Consider the following 22,102-nt stretch of genomic DNA (forward strand, 5'->3'; position numbering starts at 1 on the left):
ACCTCACTGCTCCTTCCACGCCCTACCAGGGGATTCCATGAGCTACCACAGTGGCAGTGTCTTCTCTGCCCGGGACCGAGACCCCAACAACTTGCTCATCTCTTGTGCCGTCTCTTACCGAGGGGCCTGGTGGTACAGGAACTGCCACTATGCCAACCTCAACGGGCTTTATGGGAGCACAGTGGACCACCAGGTGAGAGGTCTGGGGGGCCACACCAAGCTGGGGGTCCTTGGGGCTCCACCTGCCTGGGTGTCTGTGATACACAGTGTGATAAGTTACTGAATGGCTCAGCGCTTCAGGGCTCTCGCCTGTGAAATGGAACAATGTCAATCTCACCAAGTTATCTTGAGGAGGAGATGATTTATTGGATGTAAAGGGACGGCTCAGGATTCTGCTTCAGTCCTTTGCAGTTGAGGGTTTAAAAGGAAAAGGGGAGTCAGGGAGAATGGCTGGTTGATTTCTGGAACCATCTCCCCAGAGGGGAGGGCAGGTGGGAGCTGAACGTCTAATACTCTCTCCCAACAACCCCCTTCCCAGGGAGTGAGCTGGTACTACTGGAAGGGCTTCGATTTCTCAGTGCCCTTCACGGAAATGAAGCTGAGACCAAGAAGCTACCGGCCCCTGGGCAGGGGAGGCTGAGCCGCCGCTCACCCCTCCAGCGCCCCACCATGACTGCCGAGCACTGAGGGGTTGCGCCGAGAGAAGAGCCAGGGGCCACCTTGACCATCAAGCCACCAGCGGAAGCCTTCTCCACCCGCGATCTCACAGCACCATGTTTACAGGGGGGAGGGCAAGGGTTTGTACGGGAGCAATAAAAGGAGACACCGAGGCACGTGACTGGCCGAGTCCTCCCACCCACTCCTCCCCCATCACTGGGCACTGGCGCTCTCCCAGGCCCCGGCCTCCACCCCCCGGGGCTGCAGCCGCACCTGGAAAGGCTGGACCTTGAGGTTGACACCGCAGTAGGGATCCGGCTGCAGCGACGGCAGGGCGCCCACGGGCGGCGGCAGCAGCGTGAAGGCCTGCAGCAGTCGCAGGAGCACCACGAAGAGCTCCAGGCGCGCCAGCGACTCGCCCAGGCACACGCGCGCCCCGCAGCCAAATGCCAGCGCGCTGGGGTTCGCGCCCGGCTCCAGGAAGCGGTCTGCGGGCGGGCGGAAGGACCGATCCCGGTCTCAGGGGCTGCCGGCCTCCGGACCCCGCTGCGCCGCCACGCCCCCGCCCCCGCCCCCCCCCACGCCCGCCACCCGCCCCCCGCCCCCCGACCCCCGCTCCGATCGCGGGCACCCGCCCCGCCACACACCCGGCCGGAACTCGTGCGGCTGCTCCCAGACGGTCTCGTCCAGGTGGGCACCTTGGAGGTTGGGGATAACGACCATGCCCTCAGGGATGTCGTAGCCGAAGATGCTGAGGGTTAGGGTTAAGTTAGAGGCCCGCCGAGGCCCCGCTGGGGCCTTGGCCGTTCATCCCTAGGCCTCCGAAGTCACCTGCTAGGCCGCGTGGTGCGGTGAGGCAAGGCCAGGGGCACGACCGGCCGCAGGCGCAGCACCTCCGCGATGGTGGCGTTGAGCAGAGGCAGCCGAGCGCGGTCCTTGTAAGTGACTCGGGAGCATGAGGCTCCGGGGCCCAGCTCGCGATCCAACTCCTCCTGAAGGCGGCGCTGAATCTGGGAAATGGAGCCCCAATCCTGTCACTGGCCAGCCCCCAGCTGCCAACCTCCACCATGTGTGTCTCTATGTATATGTGTGTGTGTGTGTGTGTGTGTGTGTGTGTGTGTGTGTGAGTCAGTCACTCATCATGTCCCACTCTTTGCAAACTCATGGACTGTAACCCTCCAGACTCCTCTGTCCATGGAATTCTCCAGGCAAGAGTACTAGAATGGGTTGCCATTCTCTTCTTCAGGGCATCTTTCCCAGCCAGGGGTCCAACCTAGGTCTCCTGCATTACAGGCAGATGCTTTACCATCTGAGCCACTAGGGAAGCCCAAACTTTCACCATTCCCTGGAGGAACTCACATGAAACTATGTGCCGAGTAGAAGAACCCAGGCAAACCCCACTGACCCACCCAGTCCTACACCCCACAACACAGCCTGCATCGCCACCAGTGAGCTAGGTTCCCGCCACCCTGGCCAGGCTGCCAGGAAGGATCCCTTTGCCTCCTCCAGGGCATACCTCGGGGTGGTGAAGTAGGAACGCCACAGCCCAGGAGAGGGTGCTCGCCGTGGTTTCAGTGCCCCCGATGAAAAGGTCCACCACAGACATGTGCACGTGTCCTTCCAGGAGCTGTCCCGGGCCCTCTTCTACTCTTTGCCTCCCTACCCCCTGGAGCATGTAGTCCGTCATATCCCTCCACTGGCCGGCCACCATGCTCTCCTGGGGAGGGGAGGACCAGCTGGCCTGAGTGCCTGGCTTGGGGAGAGTGTTTAGAGGGTGCCATGGGTCCAGGACCGCAGGGATGGCCCAGAAGCTGCCTGGCTCTGGCCAGTAGCGTCACCGCTGCCAACCGAGGAGGACCCCGGTCCACGCACGATTCCCACCTTGTGGCGCGTCAGCTGCTTCTCCACCATGTGGTCCCTGTTCTCTATGGCCTGCTTCAGCCTCCAGAGCCCAGGGTTGGGGAAGAACTGGGGCAGAGAGTAAGAAGGTGTAGCTGCTGGCAAGGAAGCCTGTTCCCCATCCCCACCCTTTCTCCCAGGACCAGGCATGTCGGGGCTGCGCCTCCTCACCCTGAGAAAAGGAACCATGTCCAAAATCTGGATGGACCAGTGGTCCCAGGTCTTCATCAAGTCCTGAACACAGTCGTGAAAGGCATGTACTAAGGTGTCCTCCTGCCAGAAAAGAAGGACATCCTTTCAGTGCAGAACCAGGAGAGGATCAGGGAGGGGTTGCGGGGGGTGGGGGGAGGGGGGCAGGCATATGGGAGGGCAAGAGAGCCTTGACCTTGTTTCCAAAAGTGAGGTAACAGATGATGCTGCAGGTAAGCAGAGAGAATTCCTTCTGGATGGTCACGGGGGCACCGGCCTGGACTCTCATGCGCTGAAGAGAAAGAGCATGAACTAAATAGGGAGGGACCTGGTATGTCCCTGGTGGTCGAGAGGCTGAATTCTCTGCTCCTAATGCAGGGGGCCCAGGTTCGATCCTTGGTGAGGGAACTAGATGCCACATGCTTTGGGTAATATAAGTGAAAAAAAATAGAGGGCCTTCCAGGAGGGTGAAGCTGACCTGGGCTAACTGTGGGAGTCCAGGCTCACCTCGCAGAACTCCTGGGTCAGCTGGTCCACCCAGGGCTCCATGGAGCTGCGGGTGCCCAGCAGCAAGGCTGAGCGGGTGAGTTTCTTGTGGGCCTTCCAGAGCAGAGAGTAGTCCCCCAGAGAGATGTCCTGGCAGCGCTGAGACACCAACTTGTCTGCGAGTAGGGGTTGGGGGTGGGAGGGTCGACTTGACCAAGGAAGCCACAGGCCTGAACCTCCCCTGCTTCCCAAAGCCCTGCTTCTCCCCTCAAGCAACCCCTTACAGGATGGTATCTGGGGTCTGCCGGCAAAGTCCACCCACTTCCTGATCATAGCCTCCTCAATGGTCCTCTTGGAGTTCAGCACCACCACCTCTGGCGGGGAGAGTGGTAGGAAAAGCAGGAAGTCAGCAGGAAAGCACACCCCCAACCCTCCTCACTGTTGTGGGCCAGGAAGGAGGCAGACCCTCACCTTGCAGCCCAAGGCGAAGCCTGTAGACAGGCCCGAGTTTCTGAGTCAGGCTCAGCAGATGGATGGGGAGGTTGGGCTGCAGCAGGTGCAGGAAGCCGGGGACCAGAGGTGGGAGGTGGAGGTTTCTGAGCTTCCACCGGCCCCATAGCAGGTGAGCGCCAGCTAGCAGGGTGAGCAGCAGCAGCAGCCCTGCGAGGACCATGGCTGGAGACCCAGGCAGAGGCCCCGGCCCCGCCACTTATAGCTCTCCACACCTCCAGCCATCTGGCTACTTGAGCTGTTCTGAAGCCTCCCTCGACTCCTTCCCTCAGGTCCTTGCCCACTGTCCCGCCCACAAAACAGTACATTCCTGGAATGGCATCGAATCTCTTGGCCTTGGAAAATCCAATATCAAAGAGCAGGCCTTTTCCCATTCATCTATCAAGAAGAAAGGAAAGGAAACACAACCCTGACCTTCTTCAACAGCCAGAATCAGCTTTCTGTCAACCGTTCAGGAAAACGTGTCCATGAGCCCTCTCCCACCTCCACCCCAGCCCCACCCCACCCCCACCACCACCTTGGACCAGCTTCCTGCCACGGGTTTGTCTCAGAGAGACGAATGACAACCCACGCCTAATATGCCCTCCCAGATGGCCTTTGAAGCACAAAATGAGATGAGAATGATCTGTGTGTTTTTCTTTTAACTTACAGATAGGGGAACCACATGTCCCGGTTTGCATGTGTTATCCCAGTTTATACCTATAGTCCAAGTGTCATCAGTAATATTGCCTCTTTTTATTCTCAAAACTTGAAGATGAAGAATTAAATGTTTCCCCAGTTTGGAGCTCTTACCCTCTACCTGACGATCTTTGGTTGCAATGAAGAGAGACCCACTTGAGCTAGTTTGAGCTAAAAGTAAGAATTGTTCTACAAATAGAGGGATATCTCACAGAATCCAGAGCAGGCAAGTAGAAGGGACCTTCTTGGCCTTGGAAAGTCAGGGATTGTGAACTAAAGAGCCCTAGAGACATGGCTGCTTCCTCACTCTTCGCTCCTCCTCTTTCGTTTGTTTATTAATCTTGGCTGCACTGGGCCTGTATTGCCATGCCTGCGCTTTCTCTAATTGCGGCGAGCAGAGGGTACTCTCTAGTTGTGATACCCAGGCATGTGGGCTTCAGCAATTGAGGCTCATGGGCTCTAGAACTCGGGCTCAGTCGTGGGGGCCCACAGGCCTGGTTGCTTCACGGCATGTGATCTTCCCAGACCAGGGATCCAACCCGTTTTTTTCATTGGCAGGTGGATTCTTAACCACTGGACCACCAGGGAAGTCCCCTCCCTCCTCTCTGTCTGCAGTCAAGCTGCTTGTGCTCCCAGGTGCAGGCGGCACAGAACTGCTTTCAAGGTTAGACTCCACAGAATACGGGTCTAGCCCCAGGACAAAAAGGCTGTAATGGCGTGATCAAACATGCCCCCATCGATTCCAAAGTCCTCAGGAAGGAACTTGATAGCCACAGCTGGGATCAGGGGCCCAGCCCTCTTCAGGGAGCTGTTGCCATGAGGGGTGGGGTCCCAGTGGACTAAGTAGGGCTATCAGGGGCCACTGGTGCAGGTGAGGGGGCAGTTGAAGGACTTAAAGGAGAGGTCATGCTAAAGAGCGGAGAAGGCAATGGCACCCCACCCCAGTACTCTTGCCTGGAAAATCCCATGGACAGAGGAGCCTGGTAGGCTGCAGTCCATGGGGTCACTAAGAGTTGGACACAACTGACCGACTTCACTTTTGCTTTTCACTTTCCTGCATTGGAGAAGGAAATGGCAACCCACTCCAGTGTTCTTGCCTGGAGAATCCCAGGGATGGGGGATAGGCAGCCCACCGTCTATGGGGTCACACAGTGTCGGACCCGACTGAAGTGAGTTAGCAGCAGTAGCAGTAGCATGCTAAAGAGGGGTGGCAGGACTCGGTGGGAGGCTGGGGCACCGAGGAGGTGGGGTGAGGGCTTAGAGCTGACCTGAGCCCACACATCCCCCAATACCCCATCCTTTCTCTGCCAACTGACCTCAAAGCTTTAATCAGAGCAAGACTCTGCCACCAGAGAGCCTGGGTCAAGATCCCAGCTGTGGTGCCAACTAGCCTAAAGAGTTCACTGCTGGGTCCTGATGGGAGAGGTTCAGCTCAGCCTGGACCCAGGCCCAGGCCTGGAAGGGAGAAAACATTGGATTTCTGGGATTGGGCAGCTCCTTCCTCATAGTTGACCTCAGGCCCTAGATCTTGTCTTGCCACAACTATAGCTGAAAATTTGACTCTCATACGTGGCTTTATGCCACCACCATGCTGACCGGATTTCAGGAGACATCTGATGGGCAATGACCAGGCCATGTAGACAATAGCCCTAAGAAGCCTCTGAAACACTGAGGAAGGTCAGAACGCTTTTGTAAAAAAAATATTAACTTATTTGGTTACACATGATCTTAGTTGCAGCATTGGGAATCTTAGATCTGCAGGTGCAGCATGAGGGATTTTTTTTTTTTTTCAGCTGAGGCTCTTATTTGTGGCATGTAGGAATTAGATCAAACCTGGACCCCTTGCACTGGTAGCGCAAAGTCATAGTCACTGGGCCACCAGGGAATTCCCAGGTCAGAACTACTCAAAGTTTCATGGAATGGGAGGGGACTCTGTTCGAATGGAGAGTGACCTGGACTGCTGACCTGCTTGTGAACACCGCTTCATAACGGAAACCGTGTACCTTGCCAACTCCGTCTCTTCCATACCACCTCCAAATCCTAATTCCAAACAAGATAAATGATATGCGATGCCCCCAAAAGTGCTGTCCTGCCTCCAGCCTTGGGGCCTTTTATGTTCTTTCTTCTGCCTCAAATACCCTCATCTACTCCTACTCCCTTTGCTTGACTTTTCAGCCTGCCGAGTCCAACTTACAGGTCATCTCCCCAGCCCACTTCTCACATGCACCCAGACTGGTCAGAGGCCCCACAGAACCATGCAGCTCCCTGATCTCACACCATTCACAGAAGATGGGGACCTGGAGCAGGGCATGGCCTGGAGTGAGAGCTCCACAATTCCTGTTGAATGACTGAATGGCAGGCTGCTGAGTTAGCTCAGTTTCCCTCAAAAATGACCTTGGCACATTCCTCTAGATGAATTTCTAGGTTAGCCCTGAAGACCCAAGAGGTGCTGCCATAATGGGGGAGAGCTAGGCAGGCATGTGGGGAGGGTTGACCCCGGAGAACAGCGGTTCCCTCAGAGTATTAAGAAACACCAAAGTCGGCCTTTTGGTCTGTTTGAAATCAGTATCTGGATGAAGACATCATCGGACCTGATGATTGCACATTTCTGGGAAAGTTACGTAATACTGCTGATAAAGGGATCCAGTGTCAAATGGGCTTTCACAAGAGCAGGTCTCAGTTAGAAGCAAGATCCCAGAAGTGCCGCATGCATGACCACAGTGGGGGACACGTGGCTGGGGAGCTGCTCACGAAGCAGAAGGCTGAGGTGCCTGGTGTGCAGCCCCCAGCCTGAGGCCCCGGTGACAGGCTGCCAGGCACAGGGAGTGCCCTGCAGGTAGAGTAAAAGGGAGGTTTTAGTGTGGACACGGGATCCTCAGAGCGCAGGGTCAGCTGCCCACCATCGTCACTATGTGGCACCAAGCTCCCAAGGGGTTGTCTTGGGGAGGAGGGGATTCAGGCAGAGCTGGACACTGCAAGGATCACCCAGGCTCTGGGAGCCTTAGATGAAGCCAACCCTGACCTAGGCCCCCTAGAACCTGGAGCAGGTGGTGGGGATACTGGTCTCTGTCCTGGAGACACACACAGACACTTTGCCACCAAAGGCTTTTATTGAGTCCCTGGTTTTGCCTAGGGCTCTGTTCAGGGTACCCGGCACAGCAGGAGTCCAGGCACCATCTTTCGCAGCTCTGGCTCGTCCTGGGGAAGCTGGGAGAGCACCCTCACACCTGGCAGCCCTGTGTGCCATACTCCTGGAGGAAGCTGTTGAGCTGGGCACAGGGTGTCCGATGGCGGGTGCTCTGGCACATGCGCTCAGAGGGCATCTCCTCAATCCAGCTGTTCGAGTCCAGCAAGTACTGGGGGCTGCAGGCAAAGGGGCAGTGAGCAGAGGTCAGCGGAGGGTCAGAGGCAGACCCTGAGGCACCTGGCTTCTGAGGGCACAGGGGACCGTTTCCCTTGAGAGGCGTGGGCAGAGAAGAAGACTGAGGGGTCCCGAGAACTCACTCTCCCTTGAGGTCGTAAGTGGCCCCATCCAGACCCATGATCAGATATTCTTTCCCAGGTTCCAACTGAAGGCGGCAAGAGGCTCGGACCAGGAAGTTTCTGGTCTGATCAGCGGTGGCCCTGGCATCCTTGGCTGAGGGGTGAAGGTCCACAGAGTCATTCGAGGGGAAGAGGAGGGGTGGGACAGCAGGGGGCCGGGGGGCTTTGCGCTGAGCCTCCATTTGACCCTCACCACTCCCAGCGGGCAGGTGGGACTGCATTCCTGTCTGTGGACAAGCCCAGGGCTTCTAAGAGGCTGAGGGGCTTTGAGCTCGGACTGGCTGCAGTTTCACTCCTCCAGGCACCAAGGCCCCAAAGCCAGACCTCAGCTCCCCAGTATGCCCCCCGGCCCTGCCCACTTATCGTCCCCCTCTTACTGAAATGCAGGACTTGGGTGATACGGGTCTCAAAGAGGCGGAAAGCAGCCCTGCTGTCTTCTCGGAGAACCTTAACCTGGAAGCCTGTGGGGGGTTTAGGAGAAGGGAGGGAAGGTTAGTTATCCCGAGGCTAAGAGGATGGGAGGTCAGTGCAGAGTGACAAGGCTGCCCATGGGCCTGAGAGGAGCAGGCCAAATCTAAGAGACCTTGAGGGGGGGTCAGGGCCAGGGCCAGGGCCAGGGCCAGGGCCCGGGCGGGAAGACTGACCGTAGTCCACTCGGGGAGAGTAGCAGGCGAATTTCATCCGGTAACCCTCCAAGTCCTGCTGCCCACGCTCCAGGGCCCGGCGCTGTCGAGGGCACTTCCCTGAAGTCAGGGGCCCAGGTGAGACCGTGTAGGCCCCAGCCACGCCGCCTTCCCACCCCTGATCCCCGGCCCAGTGTCTCACCCTCAGCACACTGGCAGACATCCGCAGAGCACAACGTGGACAAGAGTTTGCTCTTACGTGGTGCCCCATAAAACACAGAACACTTGTGCTCTAGAGAAAAGCAGAGAGGGGCGTTCATTAGGGCACTCGCCTCTCCTTGCCTCCCCAGTCCCATGGACCCACAGGACTCCCTTACCACCCTCACTGCCACCTATCCCCACCCTCCCGAGAGTCCCCGACGTCTCACCAGGGTTGTAGTAGTCATACAGGATGGCACTGGCCGGCTGTACCAGCCCCACGGGCACCTCCTGCACAGCTCCAAAGCCCACACACTCCCGGGAGGTGGGGACCTGCCATGGGGGGCGATGGGTGGAGGGAAGTCAGGGACCCACCTCTGGGCCCTGCAGACCGCTATGATGGATTTCCTTGCCTGTTTGGTTCCGGTCGATCTTATCTTCAGTGTCCTTCACCATTTGTTACCTTCCAGCCTCGGGATTTCTAAAAACTGCTCCCCAAGGTCTCTGCTGACTTCACTGCTCACATGGTGACCTCACCCCAGTCTCTTGTCCTGGCACCTTCACAGAGGCTCACTTCATGGACACATTCTTCACGAAGCTCTCCCTACCCTCAGGGCTAGCTTCCAGACCACCCCGATTCTGACCTGCTCATTTCTTACCTTCCTGCTTCGTCCCTCCCAGAGACACAGGCCCCAGCGTAGGCCCTTCCCCTTCTCTGTGCTCTCCTGGGGCAGTCTCACCGCTCCCCAAACTGCAGGCGCGTGGCTCCTGAACCAAATGTTCAGCCTGATTCTTGTATTGGGATTTTTACAGGATGTATTAAACTCTCCCAATTCCCACTGCCTGCCCTCCAAACCCACTCACCCCCTCCATAGCTTCACTGATACAACTAAGGCCTCACTTGTCTCCTAGGTACCACCAAGTGCTAGCCCTCTGCCGTCCTCTCTGACCCGCCACTCGTGTAGGCCCTGATCCCTCTCCTCATGGCCACGCTGCTCCAGTCCAGCCTGGTATCGCACACGAGTTTCCTTCCTAAGCTGCACGGTGAGCTCCCTGACTTGACATCTTCCTCATTTTCTTCAACCAGACTCCTCTGCCTGGCTTCTCTAGCCAACAGGGTCTGTCCCCTCTGCACACAGTGGGCAGGGAGGGCCTCCCCGACCCACAGACACATGGCGAATGGTATCACAGTATTAACACGCCTTTTTCACATTTCTCTCCAAAGGTTACAATAAATATTCAAAAAAATTTTGGAGGGCCATCAGAGAGTTGATAACTGTGTGTTAGTCAAATTTGGCCATGGGAAAGAAAAACAACAACTCTTCTGGGTCCACCATCATTATAAAAACAAAAACAAAACACACTTGAATATCAAAACGGGAAGTTCAACAACAAAAAGCCGTCCCTCACGAGGAATAAATTCAAATTTAAGAAAGGCGCTCTCTCAAGCCCTCCCCGGCTGACTGGCACTGGGCCCAAAGCCACCGAAGGGGCTCAGCCCCGCCTCCCTGCAGGCAGCGGGGAACCTCCCTGGCCAAGGCTCCGACCCCCTCCTGTCCTGCCTTCCTGCTCACTCCACAAGGTCTCTCCCAGAGCAGTAGCTGCTGATACACCTGCCTTCTGGGAATCCTCCTAACACGAGCTCAGGAAACCCAGTGCCAGCTGTGCGCCCCTCTGTCACCCTCCTTGCTCACCGAGTCGAAGTACAGCAGGACGTGGGGACCCTCGGTCTCAAAGTGGCTCACGTAACGGTCGGAGAGGGAGGTCAGCTGTGGGGAACGGGAGCCGGGAGTCACAAGGGGAAAGCCCCCGGCCGCCTGCACGTGACAGGGCTCAGCAGCTGGGGCTGCTGCGGGGATGGGGCAGGGCTCCTGGGGCACAGGCGGCCCCTCTGGGTGGCTGGTCACACCTTCTCCAGGTCAGCCCGCAGGGCGTGGAATCCACTCAGGAGGGTGATGTCCGCAATGGCCATGCCTGACAGCCCCACCTTGCCAGTCCGCCTGTGGAGACATGTGCCTGTTGTCTGGGTCGCCCCCCACCTGGTGCCAGGCTGCAGACACCCAGCCCCAACCTCGGCCCTGCCTCCCTCTCCCAGCCCGGCAGCACCCACACGCCCAGGGCCACCCCAGGGCTCACCAGATGCACACAGTGTACTGCACCCTGGATTCCCGCTCCTCAGCTGCCTTGGGGGCCTCCCTCCTCCGGCGGTTCCTCCGACCGTCAAATAGCTGCAGGGGTGTCACGGGCCGGGAGTGGGCCTCGGGGTCATCCCCGGCTAGCAAGTCCTCATACTCGTAGTCCTGGTAGTCCTCCTCCGCCTCCACTGCGAGGGGACAGCACTGTGGCTCAGCCCTGGCACCACCCCTCAGAGACCCACAGCCTGTGACCCCAACACTCACTCGTGTACTCGACGTGGCCCATGACCGTCACTTCAATCTGAAGATCCTGGCAGGTCGTGTTCGTCATGTCCATGACGTTGTAGCTGCGAAGGACCTGGTTCATCAGGGGGTGGGAAGAGGACATGCGGACACTTAGGGCCACAGACCTCTCTGCAGAGCCACATGGAAGGGCTCTGGATCCCTTAGCTCCTGGGCTAAGAGCTTTGAGGCCTTCTGCCCTTTCCCATCCTGCCCCTGGACCTGTCCAGAAATACAAATGGACTCAGGTGTTGGGTGAGTAGGGGGTGCAGGGTCCTGGCACGGGGGCAAGCATTGTACAGAAGCACCGGAGAGGCTTTAATGGAAAGTTCAGGAAATGCTCCTGGCCTAGGCTTGAAAGAGGAAAATGAGTTTGTCATGTGGGACAAGAAGATCCTGGAGGTCATTCAAAGCTAAGATATGTGTGTACATGGGAGGATCTGTCCCACTAGGGAGGTGGGCGGGGCTGAGGCGAAAACAGAGGCGGAGGTACTGGGGAGGTGGGCGGGGCTGGGGAGTAAGCACACGCGGAGTTACTGGGGAGGCGGGTGCGACTGGAGAGAAAGCAGAGGAGGAGTTACACTGGATTTGGGCGCGGCTGGAGAGAAAGCAGAGAAGGAGTTACTGGGGAGGTCAGTGGGAGTCGGGGGAAAGAACATGAGGAGTTACTGGGGAGGTGGGCTGGGCTGAAGAGAACGCAGAGGAGGAGTTACTGGGGAGGTGGGCGGGGCTGGGGAGAAAGCAGAGGAGGAGTTACACTGGATTTGGGCACGGCTGGAGAGAAAGCAGAGGAGGAGTTACTGGGGAGGTGGACAGAGCTGGGATGAAGACAGAGAAGTCTCCCGGGTCATAAGGCAAGGCTTAGTATGGTGGGGGCCGCTAAGATGGCCCCCGGAGTGGCAGCTGTGCTCCTGCAGGGATGGACTCTGTCAGCCAGACAAGAGACACAGGAGGAAGAGAAGGTTTGGGGCTCAACCACGTCAGAGATGCTCAGAGCTCAGGGGAGACGCTTGGCTTGAGGGGCCAAGTGTTTGAGCATCAGCACTGAGGGCTGAAGGGGACCACAGGTGCCTAGAAAGAGTGGAGAGCAGAGTGAGGGGCACCTGCCCAGGACAGTCACAGGGAACGGCAACCCAGGGGCCTCTTCCTCCTTCCCAGACCATGAGCTCTGCCCGCAGGTCTCCCACTCAACACCCCGGCTTCACCCTGATGGGCCTGCCTGCCCAGTGCCACTAGCTCTCACCTTCAAGGTTCCTTTGCTGTTTCCTCTCACCTCCACGTTAATCTTGCTTCCCAGGGAAAACTTTCACAAGCACAAAAGGGAAAGAGATGTCAGAAGGGCACACTGTTGCTTCAACTTACCTCCTCCACCAAAATAACTCCACCTCCTCTCCCCACCTCTCTTTTCAACACTTTCTACCTTCACCTGCATTCTCTCTCCACCATCTCCTAAACCCTCTGTAGATTCTGCATGGATCATTTTTACATCAGATCAATGAATCTCAGAGGTTGGGTGACTTGCTACAGCTCACAGAGCCAGTAAGTCTTCCCACAGTTATCAGAAAGAGGGGCCATAGGGATTCAGCAGGGGTGAGGAAAAGGGGATGGCTTCTGGCCTGGCCGAAGGAGGCCCAGGTGTCCCGGTCACCCAGGTGAGGGCACGGTTCACCTGCAGCTCCTCCTCCAGCCTGTGGACTTGGTGGTTGGTCAGCTGCAACACGTGGGACTTGAGCCCACTGCGGCCCAAGGAGCTCAGGGTCACGTTGAGCCCCTTCTCCTCGGTGGTGTGGGACGCAATCCAGTACGCAGACAGGGCGTCCAGAGCCACAACAGTGTCCTGGGGCAAATGGGCCGGGACTCAGGTACTTGGGCTCAGGACCAGCCACCCTAGAACCCCGGGACAGCCCCTACCTGGGTGCTGCGGAATCCCCCTTGGAAGCTGCCCTGGCGGGTCAGCCAGGATGCAGCCTGGTCGGCCAACTCAGCCTTGCCCTCCCATAGCAGCAGGTGTAGCAGGCCGTAGGCCGTGGTTTCAATCCACAGGGCCGGAGCCTGGGGAATGGGGTCTGCTGGACTGTGTGGAGCCAGAGTGGGTGACAGGACGTTGCTTGGAGAAGTGGTGACTGAGCCCCAGTACAGCTTATCTGGAGTGAAAGGAGACCCACAGGTGAACAGGGGAGGATCTTAGATGTCTGGCCCTTTGACGCCCCCCCTTTAGTCTCTCCTGATTTCCCAATCACCCCCGCTTATGCTCTGATTCCCTCCGAGGGCCTCCATTCATTCTGTTTCTCCCTTTGGACATGCTCAGGGATCTCAAGCTCTCCCAAGCCTCAGGACCACTGCCAGGACCCCCTCACCACCGATGTCCTTGGCCATGGCCATCAGGTTGTTGTGGGCAGCTCTCCGCAGGTCCTCAGGGGCCTCGGTCAGCGACAGGGCGTAGGCCGTGATGGCGGAGGCGTGGGCACCCAGGAGCCCAGAGGTTGCTTTCGCCCCCAAGAAGGTGTTTGCTCTTGAGATGGAATTTTCCTGGAAGAAAGTGTGTGTGGGGGAGAGGTCTGTGGACTGGGCTCCTGACGGGAAAGGGCATCAGCAAAGAGCAGACACATAGCTGCCTTACCACTCTCCTCAACTGCTCAGAATTTTTCTCTGGGAAGACCGCCAGCCCGTGGTGAAGGGCGATGACCACGAAGGCGGTGAGTGCCACAGTCTCATCACTTCCTACTAAGCCTCCCTGGTTGTAGTAGGAAGAATAGGGGGATCAACCAGGAGTGGGGAGGGGCAGGGTGACTCTTCCCTCCTGTGCCCTTGGCCCAGTCTCCCAGCCCCATACCTGCATGCTCCTATCCATTACTGGAAAGGGATCATGGAATGAGCCATCATCCCGTTGCTGGGACAGCAGCCACATGGCTGTCTCCTGCAGCTTTTCAGGTGAGCCGCCTACCTGATCCTGGGCCAAACTCAGTATCTTCAGCACAAAGGCCGTGAGCCTAGAAGGGAGGAAGGCATGGCTTGAGATATCCACTAGACGCTACAGGGGACATTGGACCACTACTGGGGTTCCTATTTGCTCTCCCATAATAGCTGGCTCTGCCCCCACCAGCTGTGGCCCCTCCCATACACCAAGGACACTCCCCCAAACTCACCAGGTGCTACTGTCCCGATGTAACCAAGCCCCGTAGGAACCATCTCTTTTTCGAAACTCCTGGATCCGCGTGTAGCCTTGGAGGGGAGAGGCAGCTGAGGTCACACCAACTCCCCCACTGCTGTGGCTAGGCCACGCTCAATATTTCCACTGGGGACCGCATCTCTCTTCCCTGCTCTGACCACCCGGGCTGCCCAGCTTCCATTAATTGCCCTCTTCTGGCCCCCAGTCCTGCTTGTCGCTACACTCAGAACCTTTCTGGATGAGATCCACGGCGCGGTCCTTGGTCTCAGGGGGCAGCATGCTCCACTGCTCTGTCTTGTCCAGGTAGCGGGAAGCAGCCAGTGTTGGAGCCAACAGGGTCATGGTTTGTTCCCCGCAGCCTTGGGGAAGCCTCAGGAGGGATGCCAGGCCTCCTGGTGACAAGGCCCCCTCAGAGCCCAGTGCTTCCAGTGGATCCGAGGCTATGGGGAGGGACAGGATGGAGGGTCAGAGAGCAGGTCAGGGGGCCAGGGTGGGAGGGTCATGGAGTCTCAGGATCAAACAGAAATTCCCAGGTTTCCCATGAATCCAAGAGAGGCCCCTGGGAAGGGACTGGAGGACACACCCACCTGTGACTCTGACGAAACTCTTGAAATCTCCTTCAGGGATAATATTGGGATCAGAGTTGCCAGGAATTTCCAAGGTCCGGCCTCGGGGATCTGGGAAGATGAGGGGAGTCAGCGGTCTGTCCTGCTGCCCACGCCCTCTGTCCCCTCCCACCCCAGGACACTGCTGTCTGTGAGTGGAGGTCACTCACCCAGGGGGTTGAGTTCATAGACCATCTCCTCCCTGTGAAGGGCCCCTTCTCTCTGTGGAGGGGAAACGGAGCTGTGAGAGATCACACAGGCTACAGCTTGCCCCTCCCAGCGCACACTCCTCAGGACTTGCAGTTGGAACTTCAGGGACACAGTGGGGCCAGGATTGTGGAAAGTGCAATGGACCAAAGCATTGGGTTTGGGGGGTGGCCTCAGCCCTGTTTCAGGGAGAGGGCCAGAGCAGGGGATGAATCTGGGAGCTGGGGACCTAGATTCAGGGGTGTGCCATTCACCTCGACTTGTAGAATCTTAGATATTGCGTCCCCCACAGGGAAATCAAAGGATCCTCGAGCCACCACCTTCAGGGACACGGCAGCAGCTGCGATGGGCACCACAGAGAAGCCAACGGGCCGGGCAGAGCCCGCGGGCACCTGCACCTGCTGGGCGAGCCCTCCACCCCCGGCCAGGCACAGCCCCTCCACTGGGGACACGTGGACGCTCACCTGGGGGCAGGAAGACGGGGAGGGCCAGGGTCCCAGCCCAGTTAGGCTCCCCACCCTCACCTGCCCCAGTCCCCCGCCACCACCGTGCGCACAGCCGCCAAGGGGCCTCACAGTCAGATCGCTATCCAGGTAGTTGTAGAGGACAGGCCGCAGCTCGAGCTGCTCAAAGCGGCGGACAGAGACCGGCAGGCGGAGGTGCATGTGGAATTCACGGAACACTCGGAGTCGGGCCGGGGTGGCCACACACAAGCCTGATGGATCAAGGGCACATATGAGAAGCCTGGGGGGATCACACCCAGGGGACCCCAGCAGTGAGGGGCAACGCCCGCCCCTGGTCCCCCCACTTCCAACCCATCCCCTGCCTGCCGCTGCTCTCTGGCTTCAGGCCCCATGCTCGGCATGCAGACATCTCCAGGTCTCTGCCCCTCCTTCCTGTACCAAGAGCTAAGGACCAAGCAGGGAGCCTCAACCAGGGAGCCTGGAAAAGGGAGGCCCAGGGCCCAGGCCGGGTGACGGCACCTGTGGTTTTGGACAGGCTCACGCCGTGGATCTCCCACGTGGTCAGAGAGTCCGGGAGCAGCAGTCGCAATCTGCAGTGGGAAAGGTGAGAAGCTGGGTCCCACGCTGGGCAGGACCCCGACACTGCCCAGAGACAAGGCCAGGCCCCACGCGCGCCCTCACTGGGAGAAGCGGTCCACTTCTTCCACTTTCCAAAGCCAGTTCTCGGGGAAGAAGCTGCGCACGGGAATGTCATCCTCTTCAATCAGGTCCTCCTCCTGCAGGAGCTCCATGGCTGCGGGGGCACACCGTGGAGGGCGGTGAGGAGGGGGCCGTCCTGACCCTCCAGGGGCCCCGGCCAGTGCCCCGGACACCCAGCCCCTCACCTCGGGCCAGGCCCACCTGGCCCCTGGTCCGGGCCTTCTTGCGCAGGCTCTCGGCAAACTGGCAGCAGGACAGGAAGGGCTCGCGGCAGGCCGGCTGCTGCACCCGGGCCGCCCGCTGCTCACAGGTGCGGGCCATGGGCAGCCGCGTCAGCCCGTCCTGGCAGCAGCGCTTGGCGCCGGGGGAAGTGTACTGGCCCACTGCAGGACCAGGTGAGGGTGAGCCTGAGGCACGCCTCATCCCCAGCCGACCTCTAGATGCACCAGGACTCACCCCGAGAGACCAGGAACTTGAGGGTGGTCAAAGCAGAGCACCACCCCCCGCCCCCTTTCAATCCAGAACTGTGGTGTCTGTATTACTAGCCCGGACGCCATGCACGGGCTCAATCGGGAGCAGAGGACCCAACAGGCAGACCTGCATCCCGAGCCTTGGGCCCAAGTGGAGAACTGCATATGCCTTAGTCGCTCAGGTGTATCCAACTCTGAGACCCATAGACTGTAGCCCACCAGGCTCCTCTGTCCATGGAATTCTCCAGGCAAGAATAATGGAGCCGGTAGCTATTCCCGTCTTCAGGGGATCTTTCCAACCCAGAGATTGAACCCGGGTCTCGTGCATTGCAGGCAGATTCTTTACCATCTGAGCCACCAGGGAAGCCCTAGAGAATTACATGGGCACCCTCAACTCACGTTTCTCATGAATCGCCTTTTGGAAGTTCACATTTCTCTTTTTCCTAGACTTTGACTCCTTGGGACAGCTCAGACCTGGTAGAGAGCAGGACTGCAGTCAGCAGGAGGGTGCAGGGCCTCCCCCTCCCCTCTGAGTCTCCCCTCCCAGCCCAGCCCTTCCCACCCCTCCCCTTCCTGTCTTTCCCCTTCAGGCCCCTCCTTCCTCCTTATCCTCCCACCACCCACTCCCCTTCCTCCTCTGTCCTCACTCTTTCTGATTTCAGTCCGATGTTCTCCATCAGAAAAGGCCAGACCAGCTGCTTTGAACACTTGAGGGGCAGTGTCTCCACCGCCGGGACCACAGCCAAGGTCATAGCTGTTCATAGCTTCGAAGACCTGGCCAGAAAAGGCAGAGATGCTGCAGAGACAAGAGTGGCTGTGGCCACGATCGCATACTCAGCTGTAGGTGAGAGGGCAGGGTCCACACAAGTACAAGAGAGACACAGAGAGCGGAAACAGAAGCAACCGAGGCCAAGGCTCAAGGGAGGAGTGGCAGCAGTCCAGATAAGTGAGTTCTAGTGGCTGGCCTGGGGTCGGGCAGCAGGAGGTTGAGCCTGGGAGGGAAGGGAGGATCAGAGAGAGGACCTGACCAACCTTGACCATGTCGAGGGGTTTGTGGGACTTGCCACCCACAGCATACAGAGCCGTGTCCACAGCTCCCAGGGCCACCAGGGCTCGAGACTCTGTTTTCAGGTTGAGTTTCACAGTGTCCCCAGGACGATACGCCTTGGAACTGTCCACGTTCAGCTCCAGCTGGCAGAGGTGGCAGGTGGGGGGCAGTCGGGGTGCGAAGAACTCGTTCAGTCTTGTGCATCCTCAGTGCACCCCAAACTAAATCACCCCATTTGCAGTCATGCAGTCTTCTCTCTTAATCCTCCCAGCACACGCACACACCCCATCTCTTCCGATGCCAGTTACCTTCCCCTCACAGCCTCCAGCCTGGACGTCCACTCGCAGGGAGTTGGCCACCGGGACACCCCCGTGATAGTAGAAGGCCACGAGGTGGAAGGAGGGCACCAGGTGATGGTCCACAAACACGGAGATGGAGGTCAAGTGGCTCCTGGGCTCTCGATGTACAGACACGATCTGGCCCCGGGACACAATCTGGAGGACAGCAGGGTGCTCCTCACTGCCTATCCCATGCCCTGAGACTGCCACCCACCCTGAGGGCTCCTTCCTCTTGAGACCCTCCCACCCTGTCCCCCCTGTGGCCCCTCATGCGCACCATGTAGTAGAAGTAGGAGAAGCTCCCACTGATGCCCACGGCTCGCAGGTTTAGGTTAAGGGTCTCTCCGACTTTAAGAGGTCGCGGATTCTGCCACTCAATGGACAAAAACCCAGAGCTTCTGGACAGGGGCGCTTTCACAGTGAGACTGCCTACCGCAGGGTAGGGGGAGCCTGCAGACACCTGGAGAGAGGGCAGAGGTCACAGGGTCAATGGAAAGGGCACAGGCACCCAGCTTCCCCCCCTCTACCTACCAGCCTGGGAACCTTCTCTCCTAGCCCCCTCATTCCCATGAGGGTGGGGTCCTACTGAGAGCTGCACTTCTGAGATGGTCCGAGGAACACCAATGGAGACGATGACTTGGCCGCTCCCATCTGTGTTCTGTTCAAAGTCCCGGTTTTTAGAAGTCGATCCAGAAAACAACTTGGCAGACACTTTGACGGGAATGCCAGAGGCTGGGGAGCCTGACATGTCACGGACCAGGGCCTAGGGAGATGAGGGAGGGGCAGAGGGAAGAGTGCAGTCAGTGAGACGCGGCCCCCTCCTGCCCACCACCTCCGGCGCCCACTGCTCATCCTCCCCCTTCCAGAAGAAACCTGCAGCAGGAAGGGGACCCCAGGTATAAGCTGCTGCTTGGTTTTGCTTAGATCCAGGGAGAAGGGAGATAACACGAAACGCCAGGACGTGAGCTCTGCCTCCTCTATCTCTCCTCCTGCAAGATACAGAGTGGAGAGAGGTGGACACAGAAACCTGGGAAGAGAGGAAAAGGAGGGCTGGGGGCAGGGAAGGGGCACTCTAGTGTTTCCCTCCACCAAGGCTGAACTTTTCAGGGTCAAGCTGCCTCCTACTCATCTCTATGTTTCCTGAGGACAACACAGGAAACAGCACACAGATGGTGTATAACACAGCTCTGCTGATAGACTTATGGATGATGGATACATAGATGGATGGATTGATGGATGGATGGAAGGATGTGTTTTGGACAGAGATATAGATGGAGGGATGCGTGGATGGATGAGTGGAATAAAATATATTGAGACAGTAGGAAGGTCACCTTTCCCAGAAACAGCTCAGAAATGCAGTTGTAGAGAGAGTCTTCTGGGTCTTTCCTGACTTTGTGTCCCAGTCGAGGGGAAGCAGGGTGGCGTTGGTGCTAGAAACAGAGGGTCAGCTCGGAGGTCAGAGGTGAGGGTCCAGGGTTATAATCAGGGGAAGCTACTCACCTGGAGACTCAATAACGGCTGCTGCAACATACAGGTGCAGCCCTGGGAGGTCATCAGTGCTAATATTAAGCTTCTCCAGCACACCCTGAAACTCAGCCTTTTGCAGGGAAATTTGGCACTGGCCATCCACCAGCTGGGGCAAAGAAGACAGGACAGAGAATGAGACTCGAGTCTCCCACCTCACCTCCTCACGCCGCCTCACTCTCCTCACCCACCTCACGCACCTCAACCCTCCTTCCTACCTTGGTCTGACTCTCCAGGCCCCGCAGGAAAGTCTTTTCACCGTCCTCACCCAGGAGCCCAAAGCGCACGTATGCCACCCCCTGCACTGGCTTCCCGTAGATGTACCTGCCACCGAGGAGAGATTCGGACGAGGGGCTGAGGGCTGGGGCAAGGGAGGGAAGTGGGGTTCCACAGCACATTCACGCTGCATGGGGCATCCTGGGATCAGGCCCAGTGTGAGGGACCATGTGCGAGGGGGAGTTACCTGGCCTGGATGATCACTTGGATGTCACTAAGAAAGCCAGGTGTTGTCAGGATGTAGGGGTTTTCAGGAATGATCTTCACCTCAAAGTTGGGGAGAACTGACCCAAGGCAAAGGGAGGGCAGATCAGACTCTAGTGAAAGGACCTTTAAAATATTATCCTCCCCTTGGGGTTATGGCAGCCGTGTCTCTCTTCCCTGGCCCTGCACCCCCCACCTCTGCTCCACCCCTTCCTCCTTGCAGACAAGGAGCACTTGTCCCTCCCATCTCTAGCTCTCACCATATTTTTTCACCTCAAACTGGGTGCTGCTATTAGAATCCAGGCTGTCTGAGAATCGGGCTGAGATTTTCCATGTTCCTGGCCTGAGGACGGACAAGGGAGAGACTCAAACCCATTCATGCAAGAGGCCCACAGACAGCCAGTGACCCAGAGACTATGGGGTGATCCAGGGGCTGAGGGAGCTCAGGACTGCACCATGTGCTGTAGTTGGCCAGCTGGGGGAAGTGGGAGTTAGAGAAGTGTCGGAGGGAGCAGTCTGAGGGAGAGATGCTCACGCTGAGATGTCTGGGATCAAAAAGTTGTCCTGGAAGATGGAGGAGGGAGCAAACACTTCCCTTTTCCGCACGCGGAAGCCTTGAGAGTTCTGCAATGGGAGTGAAGTGGTCACAGCCACAGGCCAGTTCAGCAGCCCTGGCCCCTTAGGAAGCTCAGAGGTCGGGGGCTCACCTCCACCGTGACTGTGAGGATGTCAGTGGCCGGGCGCATCTTCTGATCCAGAGCAAAGACTCGGTAGCGAACTGGAAATGGAGGATGAGGAGGTGAGCAGGAGCCATGGGAGGATGGGCCCTGGACCCCAGACCCCCTCCCAGAAAGTGAAGGGAAGGAGAACAAATGTTTGCAAAGCAGCCTTCCTGTGAGGGGCTTCAGGTTATCTCACTCAAGTGGCTGGGAAGGCATGAAAGGTGGAGGTCCTGGCGCCAACTCACCCTGCTGGCCAGGGTTATAAACGGGCTGGTCCGTCTGCAGAAAGAGGTGCCCCCGGCGAGAGGAGAACAACAGGTTGACACCCTGCATGTCTGTCTGTTTGGACAGAGAGTCCCTTAGCCATGAGGACTGCACCATCAGCTGCACCTCGGGGGCTCTGCGGAGCAGATGGAGGCGACAGACCCTGGCCTGTTCCTGGGGGATCTGGAAGAGAGGGAGAAGGAGTGGGTGAGAGAGCAGAAGGGAAAAGACAGACTGAAACACAGAGAAACACAGGGCTGGGAGGGGAGGAAGGGAGCAGGGGGATGAGAAGACAAAGATGTTTCCAAGAAGACAGAGGAGAACAGGAGGTGGGGCGCTGGGTGGCACCGGGAGGGAGTAGGCCTTTACCGGGACGTTGAGGAGTATGAAGTCTCTGTCTGAGCTGAGGCTGAAATCCACCTTCGGGGAGCAGAGCTCATTAACATGGGATGGGTTCCTCAGGAACACGGATCCTCTCACCACCTGTCCTGAAGGAGCATCCTGGAGTTTCACGGCCACAGACAGGGGGACCCCTATGCGAACCACAGAAGGAGAAAACAGGAGCAACCTGGGAAGAACAGGTGCGAGTCAACAGCCAGCCTCCAGCCTTCCCCCCAAATCAAGACCCTCTGAGCCCACTCTCCCCTCGCCAGCCCTGGCCCTGTTCAAGCTCTCCGTATCCTGCCTCCAGGACCTGGGCTTCTGCAGAGACAAGGCGAAGAAGCAAGATGCCCAGATCAGCCCCCAGAGGAGCCTCATGGCTGGAGGACCTGAGGGGTTCAGACCCGCCTGCTCCTTTCTGGTTAACCCAGGGCTTGGAGCAGAGTTTTAACTCTGGACCTTGCTCCTCCCCTGGCCCAGATAAGCCGGGAAACCACGTGACAACCAAGAACTGCAACTGGCCCCAGACCC

General features: G+C 58.2%; 3 protein-coding genes across 12 annotated transcripts in view; 1 reads left to right on the forward strand and 2 right to left on the reverse strand.

Annotated features, from left to right (window-relative positions):
• TNXB (tenascin XB) overlaps positions 1-830 on the forward strand; it is a 56,343-nt gene extending 55,513 nt beyond the window's left edge. For all 10 annotated transcript variants that reach the window (XM_070778170.1, XM_070778168.1, XM_070778171.1 and 7 more), the window contains 2 exons: positions 30-193; positions 539-830. In XM_070778170.1, coding sequence (XP_070634271.1) covers positions 30-193; positions 539-640 — 266 coding nt within the window. In that variant the 3' untranslated portion in view covers positions 641-830. The remainder of the gene's footprint in view (positions 1-29; positions 194-538) is intronic.
• On the reverse strand, positions 342-4,008 carry CYP21A2 (cytochrome P450 family 21 subfamily A member 2). Its single transcript, XM_019985495.2, has 10 exons — positions 3,703-4,008; positions 3,516-3,605; positions 3,253-3,407; positions 2,942-3,037; positions 2,728-2,829; positions 2,539-2,625; positions 2,174-2,374; positions 1,489-1,667; positions 1,305-1,408; positions 342-1,145 (listed from the first exon to the last, which is right to left on the reverse strand). Exons 1-10 carry the CDS (start codon positions 3,902-3,904, stop codon positions 871-873), a joined length of 1,491 nt encoding a protein of 496 aa, XP_019841054.1. The 5' UTR covers positions 3,905-4,008; the 3' UTR covers positions 342-870.
• Positions 4,009-7,510: 3,502 nt separating this feature from the next.
• On the reverse strand, positions 7,511-22,038 carry LOC109576941 (complement C4-like). The gene is made up of 41 exons (XM_019985591.2): positions 21,885-22,038; positions 21,560-21,758; positions 21,172-21,373; positions 20,912-20,982; positions 20,740-20,828; positions 20,465-20,547; positions 20,188-20,284; positions 19,943-20,048; positions 19,701-19,833; positions 19,074-19,189; positions 18,787-18,963; positions 18,478-18,660; positions 18,171-18,356; positions 17,847-18,005; positions 17,462-17,588; positions 17,214-17,288; positions 16,530-16,727; positions 16,327-16,438; positions 16,165-16,235; positions 15,757-15,896; positions 15,436-15,645; positions 15,145-15,196; positions 14,957-15,046; positions 14,600-14,809; positions 14,347-14,422; positions 14,034-14,190; positions 13,821-13,934; positions 13,558-13,729; positions 13,112-13,344; positions 12,870-13,037; positions 12,444-12,503; positions 11,183-11,276; positions 10,920-11,106; positions 10,693-10,783; positions 10,478-10,552; positions 9,014-9,116; positions 8,788-8,877; positions 8,607-8,705; positions 8,340-8,423; positions 7,924-8,056; positions 7,511-7,782 (listed from the first exon to the last, which is right to left on the reverse strand). The coding sequence occupies exons 1-41, from the start codon at positions 21,947-21,949 to the stop codon at positions 7,641-7,643; spliced, it is 5,229 nt and encodes a 1,742-aa protein (XP_019841150.2). The 5' UTR covers positions 21,950-22,038; the 3' UTR covers positions 7,511-7,640.
• Positions 22,039-22,102: the final 64 nt, after the last annotated feature.

The sequence above is a fragment of the Bos indicus genome, chromosome 23 (genome assembly GCF_029378745.1).
Source record: "Bos indicus isolate NIAB-ARS_2022 breed Sahiwal x Tharparkar chromosome 23, NIAB-ARS_B.indTharparkar_mat_pri_1.0, whole genome shotgun sequence".
In the NCBI taxonomy this organism is placed as follows: Eukaryota; Metazoa; Chordata; class Mammalia; order Artiodactyla; family Bovidae; genus Bos; species Bos indicus.

What these genes read in the sequence shown, in the direction of transcription:
- CYP21A2 (XM_019985495.2), bottom strand. Translation starts at nt 3,904, where the DNA reads ATGGTCCTCGCAGGGCTGCTGCTGCTGCTCACCCTGCTAGCTGGCGCT. An exon ending in TGACCCAGGAGTTCTGCGAG is followed by an intron (nt 3,038 to 3,252) that starts GTGAGCCTGGAC and finishes CTTTCTCTTCAG; the next exon opens with CGCATGAGAGTCCAGGCCGG. An exon ending in GCCGCACGAGTTCCGGCCGG is followed by an intron (nt 1,146 to 1,304) that starts GTGTGTGGCGGG and finishes GCCCGCCCGCAG; the next exon opens with ACCGCTTCCTGGAGCCGGGC.
- LOC109576941 (XM_019985591.2), bottom strand. Translation starts at nt 21,949, where the DNA reads ATGAGGCTCCTCTGGGGGCTGATCTGGGCATCTTGCTTCTTCGCCTTG. An exon ending in CAAGTGATCATCCAGGCCAG is followed by an intron (nt 20,049 to 20,187) that starts GTAACTCCCCCT and finishes CCTCGGTGGCAG; the next exon opens with GTACATCTACGGGAAGCCAG. An exon ending in TCCTGCTGTACTTCGACTCG is followed by an intron (nt 9,117 to 10,477) that starts GTGAGCAAGGAG and finishes CCCCCATGGCAG; the next exon opens with GTCCCCACCTCCCGGGAGTG.